Source organism: Balaenoptera physalus (assembly GCF_965194825.1).
Source record: "Balaenoptera physalus genome assembly, chromosome: 8".
NCBI classification, from domain to species: domain Eukaryota; kingdom Metazoa; phylum Chordata; class Mammalia; order Artiodactyla; family Balaenopteridae; genus Balaenoptera; species Balaenoptera physalus.
Window position 1 is genome coordinate 2,424,857 of NC_138887.1, and position 17,895 is coordinate 2,442,751.

At 50.0% G+C, this 17,895-nt stretch overlaps 1 protein-coding gene across 5 annotated transcripts in view; it reads right to left on the reverse strand.

The window, feature by feature from the left end:
* Window positions 1-17,895, reverse strand: part of LOC309666115 (growth factor receptor-bound protein 10-like) — a 122,298-nt gene that overhangs the window by 42,302 nt on the left and 62,101 nt on the right. For 4 of the 5 annotated variants that reach the window (XM_082473200.1, XM_082473199.1, XM_082473201.1 and 1 more), the window contains exon 3: window positions 17,788-17,885. The exons of the other annotated variant lie outside the window; for it this stretch is intronic. In XM_082473200.1, coding sequence (XP_082329326.1) covers window positions 17,788-17,838 — 51 coding nt within the window. In that variant the 5' untranslated portion in view covers window positions 17,839-17,885. The remainder of the gene's footprint in view (window positions 1-17,787; window positions 17,886-17,895) is intronic. 5 annotated transcript variants of the gene reach the window in all.

A 17,895-nucleotide genomic window follows, 5' to 3' on the forward strand; every position in this document is an offset into this window, starting at 1 on the left:
GAATGGGAGAAAATATTTGCAAATTGTATATTTGATAAGGGGCTAACACCCAAAATGTATAAAGAACTTATGTAACTCAACACCAAAAAAAAAAACAAACAAACCAAACAATCCTATTAAAAAATGGGCAAAAAACCTGAAAAGACATTTTCCCAAAGAAGATACACATATGGCCAAAAGGCACATGAAAAGATGCTCAACATCACTAATCATCAGGGAAATGTAAATCAAAACAATGAGATATCACTGTACACCTGTCAGGATGTATTATCAAAAAGACAAGAAATGAGAAGGGTTGGAGAGGATGTGGTGAAAGGAAACTATGCATTGACAGAAATGTAAAATGGTGTAGCTACTATGGAAAACAGGATGGAGGTTCCTCAGAATACGAAAAACAGAGCCACCATATGATAAAGCAATTCTATTTCTGGGTATCTAAAGAAAATGAAAACACTAATTTGAAATGATACATGCACCCCCATGTTCACTGCAGCATTATTTACAATAACCAAGATACGGAAGCAACCTACATGTCCATTGATGGATGAATGGATAAAGAAGATATGGCATATAAACAGAATATTATCCAGACATAAAAAGGAATAAAATCTTGCCATTTGTGACAACAAGGGTAGACTTTGAGGGCATTATGCTAAGTGAAATAGGTCAGACAGAGAAAGATAAATACTATATGATCTCTTGGTCTCTCGTGTAAGTAGAATCTAAAAAAATTAAAAAAAGAAAGATTGGGAGTTTGGGATTAGCAGATGTAAACTATTATATATAGGATGGATAAACATACTGTATAGCACAGGGAACTACGTTCAACATCCTGTGATAAACCATAATGGAAAAGAATATAAAAAAAGAGTATGTATATGTATAACTGAATCACTTTGCTGTACAGCAGAAATTAACACAACACTGTAAATCAACTATACTTCAATAAAACAAAAAGAATAAAAAAATAAAGCTCACAGATACAAAGAACAGATTGCTGGTTGCCAGAGACGAGGGTGAGGGCTGGGAGAAATGGGTGAAGGGGGTCAACAAAGGGTTTAAAAAAATGCAGAAATAGAAGGTTTCTATTAGAATCCTGGGGACCAGGTGTGGTGCTAGACAATTACATGCATTCTCATTTCCATCCTTTCTTTCACAGGGTACTGTTTTACCCCCATTCTTACAGACGAGGAGGAAGGGTACTGGCCCCCAGCACCATGGGTAGATACTGTGTGACCACGTAGGAGAATGCATTCTCACCAGTACTGAGCTATGGGTGCTACACAAGCTGTTATGTTACTAACTAACCACACAAAGTCTTAAAACATCAGAGAACTTGACCAAATCTGCAGTATCAGCACTCCACATTTTGCCAGGTGCAAGGTCTGCAAAATTAGCCCCTGCCCCCAATGGAAATAACACTCATAATAAATGACCCAGAGCCATTTTTTGCCCCAGGTGACACTCTGCCTGTTTATTCTATGTAAGAGCACAGACAAAAAGAGGTATTCATCAAACTAACCCTAAAACCAAATCACACACTTGGCTTTCACCTGGGTCCAAGAACCTGTGATAAGGGTATCCACAAAAAAAAAAATGAATCAACAGTCGATCTAAGAAAGAAATGGAAAATTTTATTTGAGCCAAGCTGAGGATTATAACCCGGGAGACGGTCCTTCAGAAAGCCCTGAGGACTGTTCCGCCTGTTAGAGGTCAAAGCAAGGTTACATACGTTTTTGGACAAAGGGCTACCCGTCAAATGGCGTGTTACTGACAGTGTACACAACCCAGATCTACACGTACAAAGTGAGTAGTGGGTCATGGGTCTTCGTGGTCCCTCACAAGATGAAGAAAGAAGGTTATCTCCTAAGGAGTAGTGACCCTTGATGAGATGAAGAAGGAGTGTTATCTCCTAAGGAGGTCTGGTTACTGCAGACGCACAACCCACACTAAACGTGGGGGACGAGGACCAAACGGGCAAAGAAAGTTTTATGTTTAAATTTTTCTTCCCTTGCCATAAGATATGAATTTTACTTCATCAAGAGAAAGGAAAACTTACCACGCCAGCCTTCCCGAATCAAGGAGTGAGGGTAAGAATACATTTCTAGTTATGTTGTATGAATACAGGCTATTGACTCTGACTTGCGAATACCTGGACCATCTCTAAGTAACAAAAACTTTTCTCCAAAAGAGGAAGATGCCCCCCCATGAACCCCTTCCTCACATCACTCACAGTGGGTCTGCCCACCTGACTACACCCTGATCCAGGACCCCGCCCATCTCCTCTCCAGCCCTCAAAGGACAAAGCAACTCTTACAGTATTTGAGGGCTTCTAACTATACCTTAGTCCTTAAGTATGGATATAAGTTAACCTGTAAATAACACAAGGGGAGGTAACACACTGTGAAAAACTCAGAACGAGGGCTGGGTGACTAGCAGCAAAGACAGAAGGGGCAGCTGTCACTCGGAGATGGGACAGGGAGGTCGGTGGTTGGCAAACACCAAGAGTCTCACAACTGTACACTTTTACAAAGGGTCTGTGTCTTAGGAGCTAGGGAAAGGTGGGGAATTCCTGCCAGAACACTTATTGTGGCTCAGAGAAGCAGCCAAACATCTCAAGCCAGTGAAACAGTAACTAACCAGAAACGTGACGTCACAAACAGCCCGCTTAGTAATGACAGCACCGGGGTCCCTGTGCCACTCGCTCTACTTCCATTCTTCCTTTCCTATGAGGTTGAGGGTTTTCCCAAGTTACTGACTTACTGATTTTAAGCACAACTGGTGGGTCCTGTCATAAACCCTGCCACGGGTGTCCTGGCTGCCCTCGGGGGCCCACAGAACTCTCTCGATGCAGACGGGAAGCCAGAGGCCATGTGAGATACCTCAGGCTCTCCTGGAAGAGAACCCTTGGCTGGGGCACTGGTTCTCAGCAACACCCGGCCGTCCGCACTCAGTCCTCCTCTCTCCCCGCTCGGGAGGGACCAATGGGTCAGAGCGAGGCAGCACTTTCCTGATGACCTGGTCACTCAGCCCACGTGACAGGAGAGCAGGGGTTCACCCCGGACGAAGCACGGAGCACGGCTGTGGACGTGACCTGACCCAACAAGTACCGAAGGCCCCGCCCCCGGCTGGGCATGTACTGCAGCCGATCCCGCCGGGGTAGGCATGACATTGCATCACAGCCCCTCTACAAGACGGCCAGGGGAGGGGATGCTGGTAGCGTGACAAACGCGTGAGCGGCAGAGGTAGGACAGGACAGGAGGGGTCCTGTCCTACCACCCGCTCGGTTTGTTCCCTGGGGCCCTCCTCCTTTGAGAAAAGGAAAATGAATACAGACCAAACATCCACTAATACAACTAATGGACTAATACAACGTCCACTTGTCAGCTGGGCCAGCACACAGCGCCTGGGTCAGCTTTAGGCTCTAGAGGGACTTGTCTGGGAAACGAGAGGATGTCTGCCCTCTAAACCAGCCTGGACAAAATGCAACACAGGGTGTCAGAGCAATCTGAGAAACAAACAGCACACTTCCAAATGGAATCAAATGTGTTCTGACTCTGTCCCCGGGGCACTCTGGCCAACCAGGACTCCACCTTCTGGAAGCGAATCTTGGTCCCCCTCCCTGGACCCTCCCCCATCACAGAAGGTGACTGCCCGCACTGAGTCTCAGGGAGCCTCAAGGACCAGGCCAAACGCCAGCCACAGGCTGAATCCCTCCAGGAGGCGAAGGGAGTCCGGTCACCCAGCTACACAAGGACCGCAAACGAAAAGGGCCGAGTAATGAAGCTGGCTGACAAGGCAGAGGCACAAGCTGATGAGAGCCCAGCGTGGAAGTCGGGGAGATGAGTTCAACATCCAGGCGCACTGGCTGGGCGACAATCCCTTACACCCCGAGCCTCAGCTTCCTCGTCGAAAGTGGGGAGCCGGTCCTGAGACACCGCCCCCGGCGGGGCACACAGGGCACCGCGGCTAGGAGAGCCCGGGTCCTTCAGCACAGAGCTCCCCGCTCGCTCCCGCGGCACCCCACCCCTACCCCCGCCTCTACCAGCCCCGCACGCACGCACCGGGCACCGGGGGCTTCAGGGATCAGCCGCGGCGGGGCTACCCTCCCAGCAGAGCGCCGGGCCTGTACTCCCTGCCCCCCGTCAGCAGGGTGAGGACAGACGTTGCTTCCCTGAACTTTCTCAACAACAATCTCAGAACTTGGAAACGGTTCTCACTGCCCTGGTGGACTAGGAAAAGGCCCCAGGGTTTAATATGATGTAACCCCGGGGTGGCTCTTCCTTGTTTCCACGTCCCTCTGGCGAGCAGAGGGCATGAGGCCAGGGGTGACCGGCAGCCCCCGGCCGAGAACCTGGAGTCAGAACAAGGGAAGCTGAGTCCCCAGCGCATCCCACCTGGGCTCCCACACAGCACCTGGACCAGGTGTGATAGCTCCACAGAGGGCAGGTATGAGGCGGGGCGGGGCTTCCAGAAGCATGGTGAAGGGTGCCCCCCCCCGCGCCCCCCGCCCCCGCTGACAGGTCAGGTGATGTTCCCTTGAGGCTATCTTCCTCGGAGCTTTGTGCAAAGCAAGTGGCCAAGACAAAGCAACAAGGACCTACTGTACAGCACGGGGAGCTATACTCAATATCTTGTAATAATCTATAATGGAAAAGAATCTGAAAAAGAATATATATATATATATACACATATATATATAAAAGCATGTATAACTAAACCACTTTGCTGTACAACAGAAACAAACACAATATTGTAAATCAACTACACTTTAGTTTAAAAAAAAAAGGGGGTGGGGGAAGAGGGGGAGCAGCTCAGATCCCGGGGCACAGCACACTCGGTTCTCCGTCGAAGGTCTGCTTGCCCCTGTGGGACTTCGGGGTCCCAACCTCAGCACGGGCTACGAGAAGCCGTGCATCGCATCCTCTGTGTATGAAAAACCTTATTGTGACATGAGCCAAACACAAATCACCACTGTGACAAACTCTCTGATCCTGAGCAAATAACTGTACTCACTGTGTCTGTTTCCTCATCTATGATGTGAGGTCTTTGTGCCACGTGACCTCTGTACTTCTTTTCAGCTCCAGAGCTGATTCTATATATTAAATACAAATGTTCTGAGGCTAATTTATTCCTAGAACCATGGTTGAAATAATATTATGGGGACTTCTGTGCTTCCAGCCAAGATAGAATACTAGGGATTGCACATACCCTCTCTTCTTAAATAACCAAAAATTGAAGTGGTTTTCACACACCGGACACCAGGCAGCACAGGACAGCACTCCCGAGAGAGGGGAAACAGATGCGGGGAGACCTCCCAGGGCCCCCCTCGAGGGCTCCACAGAGTTTCCAATCTGCAGTGCAAGGAAGGGGTCTCAGGCAGTGTCTGGGGGTCCTTCTAAGGAGATGGAATTCAAAGTTCAGGGAGGCCGGGGCAGAAAGGAGGATGTGGCATGGAGGAGGGCCTTAGAGACATGCAGGGGGTGCCCTAGTGCAGGCACACGAGGAAGCTACCAAGGCCAGGAAAGAACCACCAGAAAGAAGCAGGCAGAACAAGCCCCAGAGCTCGCACAGGGCAGGACGAAGTCTGCATTCATAGCAGCCACATGGGAAACCTCCTTACACACGAGACGCTGAATCAAGTCCTCAGAAGGGTCTTGCCTTAATAGCGAGAGCAAATTAGGCCTAGACCTAAAGTTATTCTAGGCCCAGCTAACAAAGTTTAAAAGCAGGCTTCAAAAGGAGCAAACTGTTTCCAAGAAGCCTAACTCTTCCTGTAACAAATCTCCCAAATATTTAAAGGAACACCCACAAAAAGAAAAAGAAAAAAAAAAAAAAAGCCAGCACTCAAGCATGTAAAATTCACGTCTGGCATCCAATCAAAAACTGCCAGGCATGAAACGAAAATGTGACCCATAATGATAAGAGAAATCAACCAAGAGAAACAGACCTAGAAATGTCAAAGACAATAAAACGAGAAGACAGGTGTGTTAAAACAACTGGGATAAATATATTCCATGTGGGCTTCCCTGGTGGCGCAGTGGTTAAGAATCCGCCTGTCAACGCAGGCGACATGGGTTCGAGACCTGGTCTGGGAAGATCCCACATGCCGCGGAGCAACTAAGCCCGCGCGCCACAACTACTGAGCCTGCGCGCTAGAGCCCGCGAGCCACAACTACTGAAGCCAGTGCGCCTAGAGCCTGTGCTCTGCAACAAGAGAAGCCACCGCCACAACGAAGAGTAGCCCCTGCTCGCCGCAACTAGAGAAAGCCCGCATGCAGCAACAAAGACCCAATGCAGCCAAAAATAAATAAATAAAATAAAATTATTTTTAAAAATTTATATATATATATATTTCACGTGTTCAGGAAGGGAAAGGAAAGCATGACCTGATAAGTAAAAAAAAATAAAAGATATACAATGACCAAACCCAATCTCTGGAGAGGAAAAATACGCCATTGGGATCAACAGCAGATCAGACACTGCACCCCTTCCCCGCTCTCCCTCCATCCCGATGTCTGATCTCCAAGGTACACTGGGAAACTCCCTCCCACCAGGGCTGGGGTGGTCTGGGGTAGCAGAGCCCCCGTGAAGATACAGCAATGGAAACCCAGAAATACTTCAGTGAAGGCCACTCAGCCACCCTTCAGCTCGGTGCCTAAGCCAGACACAAGAGGAAGCCTCAAACCCTTCCTAATCCACGCTCTAACCAGCCCCCAGCCTGGCGCCCAGCCTCCTAACCCCACGTCCACCCACACTCTCCGTGTGGCCACAGCAGCGTCCGAACCCAGGCCGCGCCACGGCTCACCCTGAACCGCTGGCTCGGGGAGAAGCCAAGACGTGAGTCCTGCACATGTCACACCGCAGGATGGGAGACAGAGGACAAGCCCAGGGACCCCGAGACTGCGCCCTCAATCGTCGCACTGTGTCCCTAGTTCAGTCCAAGAACTTACTCCTTAAGAAGCAGGTTTCGTAAATGCATCAACACCCACTTCACTGGGACCCCAAAACGTAACACACCCACCCTGAGGATCAGCCCTGGAAACCCTGAAAGTAGAAACTGCCTTTCACAGCTCTCAGTACAAGAAAGCTTGCCAAACCAAAGAAAAGAAGCCTGCAATTAGTGATCAATGTCTTTAAGCTCATGGGGGACGAGAGAATCCTCCCCAGGGTGACACAGTGACCAGACCAGCAATCACAGTGCTTCAGAGGTGAGGGTGCCCGACCACTGGGTCACCTACGGATCAGAGAAATATAGCTGATCTTCAAAGAGACTCACCCATTCAACATAAACACAGCAAGCTTCTACTATAAGGCGGGCACATTAGTGCTTACAGCAAAGATCCTGTCCTCACAGTGTTTATATTTTGTCTGGAGAAAACAGATAGTAAGCACTAAACATACTATGAAATTTATTTATTTATAATTTAAGAGGGCGGGGCCATGGAATAATAAAAGAATAGCCTGCAGCAGGGTAAGCAGGAGAGGAAACTGCGATTTAAATAAAACTCGAGGGAGGACCTCACTCTCTGAAAAGGGGCCTCGAGCAAAGACTGGAGGCCGGATGGCCCAGGTGTCAAGGGTGCTGTGGACCAAGGACCTCTGCCCAGGTACAGGCGGCAGCCTGGGCAAAGTGCGTTCAATATCTTCATCTTGATCGTGACCATCCTTAACAACCACAGTAGATGCCAGTTTCCCTGTGAAATAAACGTCAGATGCAGCTCCTTACGTTTACGTCATACTTTGGAAGTTTCTAACAATAATAATGACGTGTTTTTCCTATGAGCTTATGCTCCTTATACGGCTTTTTAAATTTATTTTTTAAGCCCGGTCCCTTTCTCCTGAGCGGGCTCCCAGGCACCTGGAAGCAGCTGGTGGGGACAGCCTTCCCCTCCCCATCTCCAGCAGCCAGGGCAGGACTGAAAACCTTCACAGAACTTCCTACATCCCAGCAAGCCCAGGAGAACTCCCCAAAGGCTGAAGGCCAGAAAAAGAAATGTCAGATTTCTACCACCTTTCCAGAAAAACTAAAGCACAGTGACAGAAAATTCAATAAGCTCTTTCCTTAAAGATCAATTACAGGAGAATCTCATAGATGTTGATAATAATGGTAGCCTTCAATTATAGTAACTTCAAACACTTTTCTTTTGATTTCTGCCTAGTTAATAAAAAAATAATAAAAATAAATTTTAAAGGACCAGTGGCCACATTCTCATGGTCTCCCTCGAACACGCATAAATATTTAGCGTGTTCTGGGGAAAGTGCCCAAGTGAGTGTTTACTGTATATGAAGATCGTTGCTGGGTTAATAACTGCAGGGGAGGCCCAGCGAGCAGAGGACACTTTGCCCAAAGAGGAAAAAGTAGCCAGGAACAATACAAGGACCCAGGCAGGCCACTGTGAGACTCAGTATGAGCTAAATACAGCACTGAATATAATTGAAACCTAGCTGCTACTATAAAGACCAAACGCTTAAATAGGAAATTAGAGTCAAGAAGCTCGTGTTGAAATTACTCCATATGCTTTAATAAAAGGAGTAATTTTCAGGTTCCTCCTCCTCCAAAAATGTACCGTTTATGAAAAACAGTTGCAACTGCCGAAGTTTCCGTCCATCGAAACATTTTCTGCGTGATCACAACCTGCCCCTGTCCTCCAGCTGCCCGTCTAATGCACCTGCAGAAAGGATCCAGCTTATTCACCCCTTTGCAGCCGAGTGAACAGGAAGTTCTCCAGCGCCCAGACCAGCCAAGAAGGTGTCACGTCACCCCATCACCTCCAACACACATCCTGCTTCATCTCCAAATCTAACCGGTCGTTAAGAGGACCAGCACGTGCACGACGGGCCATAATCAGATATTACAACACGGTGACAGGGCCCCGCCCGTGACCCCGTCTTCAGAGAGCACAGAAATCACCCCACAGGCTGTGTGCCTGCAGCCTTGGCCCCCGCACAAGCCGCCGTCCACCAAACAGGCCCACAAACAGGAGACAAGCACGGCCTCTGATCTGCGGCCCCGGGAAGGACACCCCTGGGGAGACGGGGGGAGCGGGGTCTCCCCGCAACGGCCAGAGCACACTTTCAAACCCAGAGCCGAAGGCACGGGCAAGCCCTGGGCACCCCAGCTTCCAACAGGGCCATCCTGCTTCTGGGAAACGGGGCAGAGCCTCCACGCGGGCCGGGCACAGGTGAGACACAGCTCAGGGCTGAGCGTGGAGGTCGCGTGGGCAGAAGGTGGCAGTGTGAATGAGGACAGCACAGCAGGTGGCGTTCAGGTCTGTGCCGGGCAATCCACGACCCACGTCCACCTCCCTTAGAAGGTCCAGCCACCTCTCCTGCAAAGAGGGAGCATTAACCTGAGACCCGGGGGCCCGCCTGGACATGTGCAGAAGGTAGGGTGCACACAGGCGCCCCGACGGCCAGCGGGCGGACCAAGCAGGACTGCCCAAGCCCCAAGGGATGATGCAGATGACAGTCAGAATGGGTGGGTGAGTGGCTGTGAACAGAAGCCAGGCTGCCCCGACGACGCTGAGCAGCCCACCAGGAACCCAGGGCCTGAGTCACCATTCCACAAGCGGATCCTGCCCTCTCCCTGCCCCGGCTCTCACTCTGCTGGCCCCAAGCCCTGCCCCCGTGGCAGCAATGAAACCTTATCAGACAGAGCATTAATCAAGTCCGGCCCCTCAATCAACTGATTGGCCTGCCGGCCGGCATCACACACCTACCCAGCCAAGCACAGGGCGCCCAGGAGAAGCCAAGAGACAGGATGGGGAGACCTGGCCCACAGGCCCCAGCCCGAGCTACCGGGTACCAGCCGCATGACATGGGAGTTACCAGCACCTGCAAGCCTTGGTCCCCCTAAAAGAAACAGATGCCTAACCTACGCACGGTGCTTGCCATGGTATCAGATGCAAAACGGAACACATAGAAGGTACTCAATAAATATAGCTCTGTGATACTTCAGAAGAAATCCAAGACCTCAAGCCCACACTCTTCCAGAAGTATTTAGTCGATACAAACAAAAGCATTCAGGATAGAGCAAGTCTGTCCCTCTCTAATAAAAAGTGTATAGTTTTAAAATTTTCATGTATATGTACTTACTTGTAGTATGTCACTGATTCTAAGACACTCCCCCATTTTAACAATTTTGAAATTTAAACACTTTCCAACCGATCCACATTTAAGGATTATACGTGATAATCTTTATTTTGAATGAAAAGTTGTCATTAAAATTGACCCTTTATCCCATGGCACTTTAGGAGCAAGGAAATTCAGTGAGTGTGAATCCCAGGACACAAACACAATGCTTCATCGCAAGGCTCTGAGGAGAGTGGGACCCACGCGGTCCCAACAACGTGAACCCTCACACCCTCCACAGATACAAACGTTAAGAAAAACACACCTGTGGGCTTCCCTGGTGGCGCAGTGGTTGAGAATCTGCCTGCCAATGCAGGGGACACGGGTTCGAGCCCTGGTCTGGGAAGATCCCACATGCCGCGGAGCAACTAGGCCCGTGAGCCACAACTACTGAGCCTGAGCTCCGCAACAAGAGAGGCCTGCGCACCGCGACGAAGAGTGGCCCCCACTTGCCGCAACTGGAGAAAGCCCTCACACAGAAACGAAGACCCAACACAGCCAAAAAAATAATAAATAAATAAATAAATTTTTTTAAAAACCCATAAAACACACCTGTTACCTGGTAGGGGAAACGGCCTTGTCTGCCTTGTTATTCTCATCTGAAAAGGGGAGAACATGAAGGGTTGTGGGAAGATTCCTACTTAGGAAAATCCAAGTGAAGTCCTTGGCATGCCAACCAGCACATAGTTAGCGGCTTGGTTTTCTCACCTGTAAAACGGGTATCACAAAGGTACGAAGGTCCCACCTCTGAGGGCTGGTGGAGGGTAGAATCAGAGAACCCAAGTTGAGGATCCAGAAGTGCTGAACCTTCTCCCCGCTAGCCGGTCTCCACTGAGTGGTGAGCGACGGGTTTCATCAGGAAATGATGCGGGGTCCCTGCTGGTCCCCCCCACCCCCCCCACCAAGCTCATGGCTGAGGCTGATGGTTTGTGTTTCCTCTGCTTGTCTGTCCCACCAGGGCTGGGAGTCTCCCAAGGCAGGGCTCCCTCCTCCTGCGTCTTGATCCCAGCACCCAGCCACGGTCGGCCCATCATTCCCAGAACACGAAGGGAATGAACAAATCAGCCACGTGACTCCCAGTGTTTAAAGAAAAGGGCGTTCAACTGATTCCACAAGTGACAGAAAATGTAAACTCATGTGCTGTTTCCTAACACGTCACTGACCATCCAGGATTCTAATAAATAAAACCAATTGACTACAGTTTGTCACATCAGGGAGAAAATGTTTACCCAAACCAAGTATCATCTACTTTTTTTTTTTTTTTTTTTTTAATTTATTTTTGGCTGCGTTGGGTCTTCGTTGCTGCTACATGGGCTTTCTCTAGTTGCGGTGAGCGGGGGCTACTCTTCGTTGCGGTGCGTGGGCTTCTCATTGCGGTGGCTTCTCTTGTTGCGGAGCATGGGCTCTAGGCGTGCGGGCTTCAGTAGTTGTGGCACACGGGCTCAGTAGTTGTGGCTCGCGGGCTCTAGAGTGAAGGCTCAGTAGTTGTGGCACACGGGCTTAGTTGCTCCGCGGCATGTGGGATCCTCCCGGGCCAGGGCTCGAACCCATGTCCCCTGCATTGGCAGGCGGATTCTTAACCCCTGCACCACCAGGGAAGCCCTCTTCTTGAAGTGAATTTGCTACAGTGATTTCAAAGACTTGAAAAGATTATAACCTTGAAGTGACAGAGGCATCACAAAAAAATCACTTACAAATTCTACTGCTAAAAAAGAATCTACACTCTAACAAATCAGCAGCTCACGTCGTGTAAGAAAATAACAGCTCCCATTTAATGAGGTTTGTTTATGTGCCAAGACAAGGCCAGGGGCTCTACATAAGTGACTTTCATTCTCACAGTGACATTGTTAGCAAGGCACGCACAGAGAACCTAAAAGGCGTCCAGTCACGAAGAGCGTGTTGTCAACGCATTCATCAACTGCCAGCTTCACTGTGCAGAACATCTCTTATTAAATAGTGGTTGTTAGTAAATTCAGCAATAATCTTGAACGATTTGCAAAACCGCTTTCGGTGAAGGTCCTATCCACTGGAAGAGTCTCATAAAAGTAAGTGACATCTCATAGTGAACAGACTTGTGGTTGCCAAGGGGGAAGGGGGTGGGTGAGGGATGGATTGGGAGTTTGGGGTTAGCAGATGCAAACTATTACATATAGAACGGATAAACAACAAGGTCCTACTGTACAGCACAGGGAACTATATTCAATATCCTGTGATAAACCACAATGAGAAAGAATATTTTAAAAAAAGAATGCATATATATGTATAACTGAGTCACTTTGTTGTACAGCAGAAATTAACTCAACATTGTATGTCAACTACACTTCAATAAAAAGATAAAAATAAATAAGTGATGTCTCAGCTGATCTTGGCAACCGTCTCCCCCTACCATGAGGAGTGGGAGGAACTGTCCACAAATTTCTTGAAGAAAACGAAGTCCAATGAAAATGTCTCTTTGCCAAAGTATGGGTGAATAAGATGAGAAACGGAGAAGCCATAGGATGACTCTTTGGCTAAAAAATAAATGACAGTGACCAACTTTGGGAATGGAATTCGATTCCAGAGAATGATCCCAAGTCCAGACCATAAGGGATGAGAGCATCCAGCTCCTTCAGACGCTGCTGAGAGATGGAGCAACCAGATGTGAACCCAACCGAAGACCCAAAGCTGTGTGTGATTGGCAATCGAGGTCTCACGGGTGGGCTGAGTCTTGTCCCTGCCGTCCCCACGATGAGGGAGGAGAGAAGCGGACACAAGGAGGCGCACTTGGGCCTCTGTCCACCCAGAAGACTCACTGCACTAACAGATGTCCTAACGCAGGAGGTGATCTGCAGAGGGCCAGATGCTGCTCAGCTCTGCTGGTGAGGCCCAAAAGCAGCCACAGACGAGATGTTAAGTGAAGGAACATGGCCGTGTTCCAATAAAACTTTATTTACAAAAGCAGGCAGGGGCCGGATTTGGCCCACAGGCTGTGGTTTGCCAACCCCTGCCCTGCAAGGGAAGGCTCCTGGCCTTAAGGCTCAGGAATGCACAGTTGAAATGCGGCCAAAGGAAGCAACCTGCAGAGACAGACGTGGGGCTGAAACAGAATTCATGAAATTACAGATGGGGATGTAGGGGAAGAGGGGCTATCGCGGGAAGGCTGTTGTTTCACGCTGTACTGGCAAAGGGAGTTGCAGAAGGGCAAGATCACAAGGACAGTTTCTACGACGTTTGACTTCTAATACAAGCGGATTCATTTTCAAATCAGAAATCGGAAAAAAAATTATAAAAGTAGAAATAAATATTTGGATTCAATATCTGAAGATTCGCCAGTAATCTTTTTTTTTTTTCCCCTCTATCAAACGTGGTTTTTATTCAACTGACAAGCACTTTTCTATAGCTGCACTTGTGGAACATCACATGGCAAAAACAGGAGTTTTTTTCTGTAGACTTTTTTTTCCCTTATTAGAAATGAGACTGGTCCTAAAAATATAGGTAGAAATAAATTTAAATTCACAAAAAACTGCATTCATGAGCCTGAAGCTGAGGATGGGGTTGAGCCTCTGGCTGAAGCTGGGCCTGAGGCTGTTCTGAACCTTGACCCTTGATAGGAGATTCCAGGTGCCTAGACTGCACAGACCCAGGCTTAGTTTTCCGAGGTTGGCCTCGGGCCTGGGTAAGAGAGGTGGCAAAGGTGCTGAAGCCTGCTAACTCACCCTTCAGAGGGAAGGAGGCTGGGCTGGGTGTTGCCACTTTCAAGGAATCTGTTTCCTGCGTTATCACATCCTCAGGAACTAAGCTCCCCTCGGTTCCTTCCACAAAGATACCGGTCAAATAGGGCAACACCCAGGAGCGGTCCTAACCCAAGGAGACTGCCCTAAGCATCTGGGATGAGCGAAGCCGCTTTGTGTGAGGGAAGAGCTGACGCTTGCTGAGTTTTCCTTTCTGGCGCTCTAGCTCTGGGATGCTAGAAGCTGTGATATCAACCTCTCCATCTCTTCGACCCCGACGGCCACGGACGGCAGCTGCAGTCTCCTCCTTTTCCTCCTCTTCCACGCCACTGGTCTCCTCCACGATCCGCGGAAGGCCACGCCTCCGCCCCAGGCCTTCCTCTGGCCCCTGAGCTCTACACCTCAGGTCGCCCAGTTCGCTTGGCCAGAGCAGTTTTCAGTCTCCGGAGACGGCCTTCAACAATCCACTTGTTTTTCCTGTAGCGGGACATACTCTCCAGACTCTTGTCAATCTCACCGATGCCGAGGGCGGAGCCACTGCACTCATGCACAAGGAAGGCCAGGACAGCGGCCTTCTCTTGGGGTGGCTAGGCTTGAAAAGGCTGGGTGTGCAGGCTGTCACCGAGGGCCGTCTCCTCTCCATACGCCATGAGGGGCCACGCAGGATCTCAGACCCACTGTCTCTTGTCAGTGGGATCAAGGACACCTTCTCCCCCAAGATCTTTAAGGACTGACAGGAACCTTAACAACCTATCTCAAATTTCAAACCTACATTCAAGCATCTCGTTTCTACATCACAGTTCAACACTTTACTCAAATGTCTGTACCTGAACTCATTTTTATTTCCTGGGTGTGTGTGTGTGTGTGTTTCTGAAGGATAGCGAATGTTATTTTATGTATAATAAAGAAACAAAATGTACCTCATAATAGGTGCATAATCAGAACCCTGGAGGATATGGCTAGGAAATAAGAATTTTCTGGACTTGAGAAAGATGACCCAGGGTCCAGGGCAGCCCGGACACCGAGCCCCCTGGTGTACCTGAGGGACCAAGTTCCGACAGGTCGAGTCAGATTCTGCACGATGTGAGCCATGAAGAAACTTATTGGTTCAGAGCTTTGGGGATTTTAGAACTGCAGACAGTGGGCTGTAGGCCTCTATTTACAAATCCCCAAAGACCTCTCCTTCCTAAGTGACTGAAATCCAGACCCCTCCCTGGCTCTTCAGGCCAGGTGTGCTGGCCTCTGGCCCCTGAAAAGGCTCTGCCCCAGCCCGGCCCGGGTGCTGCCCCCCAGCTCTGGGCACTCCCTCCAGGGGGGTCTCCCTGACTTCCTGGCCTCTCTCTCTCCCGCTGTCGGATTTTCTTTGCTTGAGAATCATGATCATTACTCATGATTATCTCATTTGCCAGTTTCCCCATGACCCTCTCCCCTACTAGGAGTCAAGAGCCCCAGGAAAGCAGCTGCTGGAGAAGAGCTGCCACCCAGCGCTCACACTGCAGGTGGCACCTGGCTGGCATTCAATCAACATCCAAGGAATTAAGGAGGAACTCCCTGGCGGTCCAGCGGTTAGGACTCCACACTTTCACTGCTGAGAGCCCGGGTTTGATCCCTGGTCGGAGAACTAAGATCCCACAAGCTGCAGCGCACAGCCAAAAAGAAAAAAAAAAAACCAAAACAAACAAACAAACAAATAACAAAAAAACCAAGGAATTACAGGGAACGACGCTGGGTGGGCGATTAAGACCAGGCTGGCCCGGTGCCGGGTAACTTCCACACCCTTCTCCCAATCCCCGCGTCACCCTGACAACACCATGCACCCTTGTTCACCAGCAGGGACACTGAGGCATGCCATGGTTTCCCCCGAGGCCACAGAACCATGACAATATCACAGTTTAAAGGAACAGCCTAAGTCAAACAGTGAAGTAGTTCACCCCCCACCTCCACCAGCACCCCCATCCCATGCCCCCCACCAACCTGCTGCCTCTGTCCCTGAAGCAGGAAGCAGGGTGATTAAATGCACAAAATCCTTCTGGTGCTTCTATGTCCAGAACAAACTCGACTGAGCAGCAACTCATTGACTGAACCCTAATCCAAGCCACAGCGATGAGTGAGCAGCTAGAATTGAGAACATTATTTGTACGCTGACGATCTTACAAAGAAATTCTTCTCTCTAAAAACTTGGAGATGTATCTATTTGCTGTAACTGCAGATTACTCAAGACCGAACGCGTTGTAAATCATCCCATGTTCTGAGAAATTCTGGAACTGTCGGCTGATTTTTCCAGGAACAGAGGGTAAGAGCTGCCAAGCCCGCCTGCTGGACTCTCGCAGGAGTGCAACAGTGCCTGCAAAAGCCGCGGCACGGCATGACGGAGCCCTTCCTCCCGGGGTGACAGGCTCCGCTGGCAGGGCCCACCGTGGGTCCGCGGCCTCCTGGCTCCTGGGAAGAGCCTTGGGCAACTGGGACGGCGACTACACCTAACACGTCCGCGAAGCCAGGCACTGGCTACAGCTGGCACTCCTGCCATCCCTGCCTGGACCAGAGGAAATCTGAGATGCCAGTGGGTTGAGCTAAGAGGGCCTTGGGGTGGAACCTTCCCTACGTCCTATCTGGCCCTTACGGTTCACTCTGTGACCAGCAAAGAGGACGTTGCTCAGCTAACTTGCAGACACACTTCCCTGGGGAAGGTTTTCCCTGCAGTTCACTGATCCCATTTCCCTGGGAGCACCGGTGCCAAGTGTAAGGCTGGCAGGCTGGGGTGACAACCAGCCGAAGCTGAGCGGTCAAGTGAGAGCTGAACCCATGACCCATAGCGGCGTCACGGAGCTTCAGCCGACAGGGTGAGGCAACCCCGGCCTCTTTAAGACCCAGAGAACGATCACACAGGAGGCAGAGGGCAGGACCTGGAGAACCTCACCCACTGAACAGGCTGGGGGCCACCAGCCAACTTCACGGCTCTGCAAAGGTTTTAGCCCCCTTGTCTCGCTTAAAACTGACTGTGGCTTTGTCCCAAATCCAGTAATCACAGTGAATGCTACTCCTAATCTCCAGTCTTTCTTCCAAGACCTCTTTCTCTGTGACACCAAAAAAATTAAAAAGACACCTCTCTGCAGCCCCTATGCTATGGGCAAATTATCATCACTGCAGCTAAGCACAGACTTCACAGATGAAGGGAGAGAAAAGCAAGCTCAGAGAAGTGCAAATATCAGATCAAGGGACTTCAGAACCTAAGACTCCTGCTGGAAAAACAGAGGCCAAGAGAGAGGTGGCACTGAGAGAGAGGTGGCATAAGTGCTTCACATGCTGAAGGGCTGAGAAGGAGAAACCAAGATTCACTTGTCAAATCCAAAGATCTAAGGATCAAACGTATCTGTCTACACCATAAAGCCAAAGTTCAAACAAAAACCTGCCACAGGAGATAAAGGACACTTACAGATGAAACTCGTCCAACAGCCCATGCAGAAGGGCTGCAGGTGAACCTGCGGTCCCACAAAGCCTGCCTGATGCTATCGGGGTGGGAAGGGCTCCACCTGTGACAGGCAGGTCACCGCTGGGCCGAGGACCTTCTCCTTCCTACTTCCTCGCCCCAGAAGCTCACGCCTCTGCTTGAAATCCCAACATTCGCCACCCTTCCCACTCACCACCTGGAGTTTCAGGGCCCAGCGGGGGACAACACAGGGCCCGCTTCACTGCAAGGAAGTGTGCACTACGATGCAAATCTTGTAGAAAAGGAGGCTGCGGTCACAGTGATGAGCTCTTCCAAGCAAAGCAAGGAAGGCCGTGCGAAAGTGCCTGGTCTTGGCGCTGAAGGGTGCGTCCACAGCCCCCCGCTCAGCACTTCCTCCTTGACCTGCTAGTGATGGATGGTCAGGTTATGAGCTACATTTGTGCCCCGGCCCTTGGCCAGCACACTGCCAGTTTCCGCTGCCACACTCACTCATACCTGGTAGTATGGATGGTGCAGAAAGGAATCTGGGCCGCCCGCTAAAGCCATCGGTTCCTTCCTGCCGTCTTCAAATCGCGTAGACTGGGCCGCGGCACCTGGAACGAA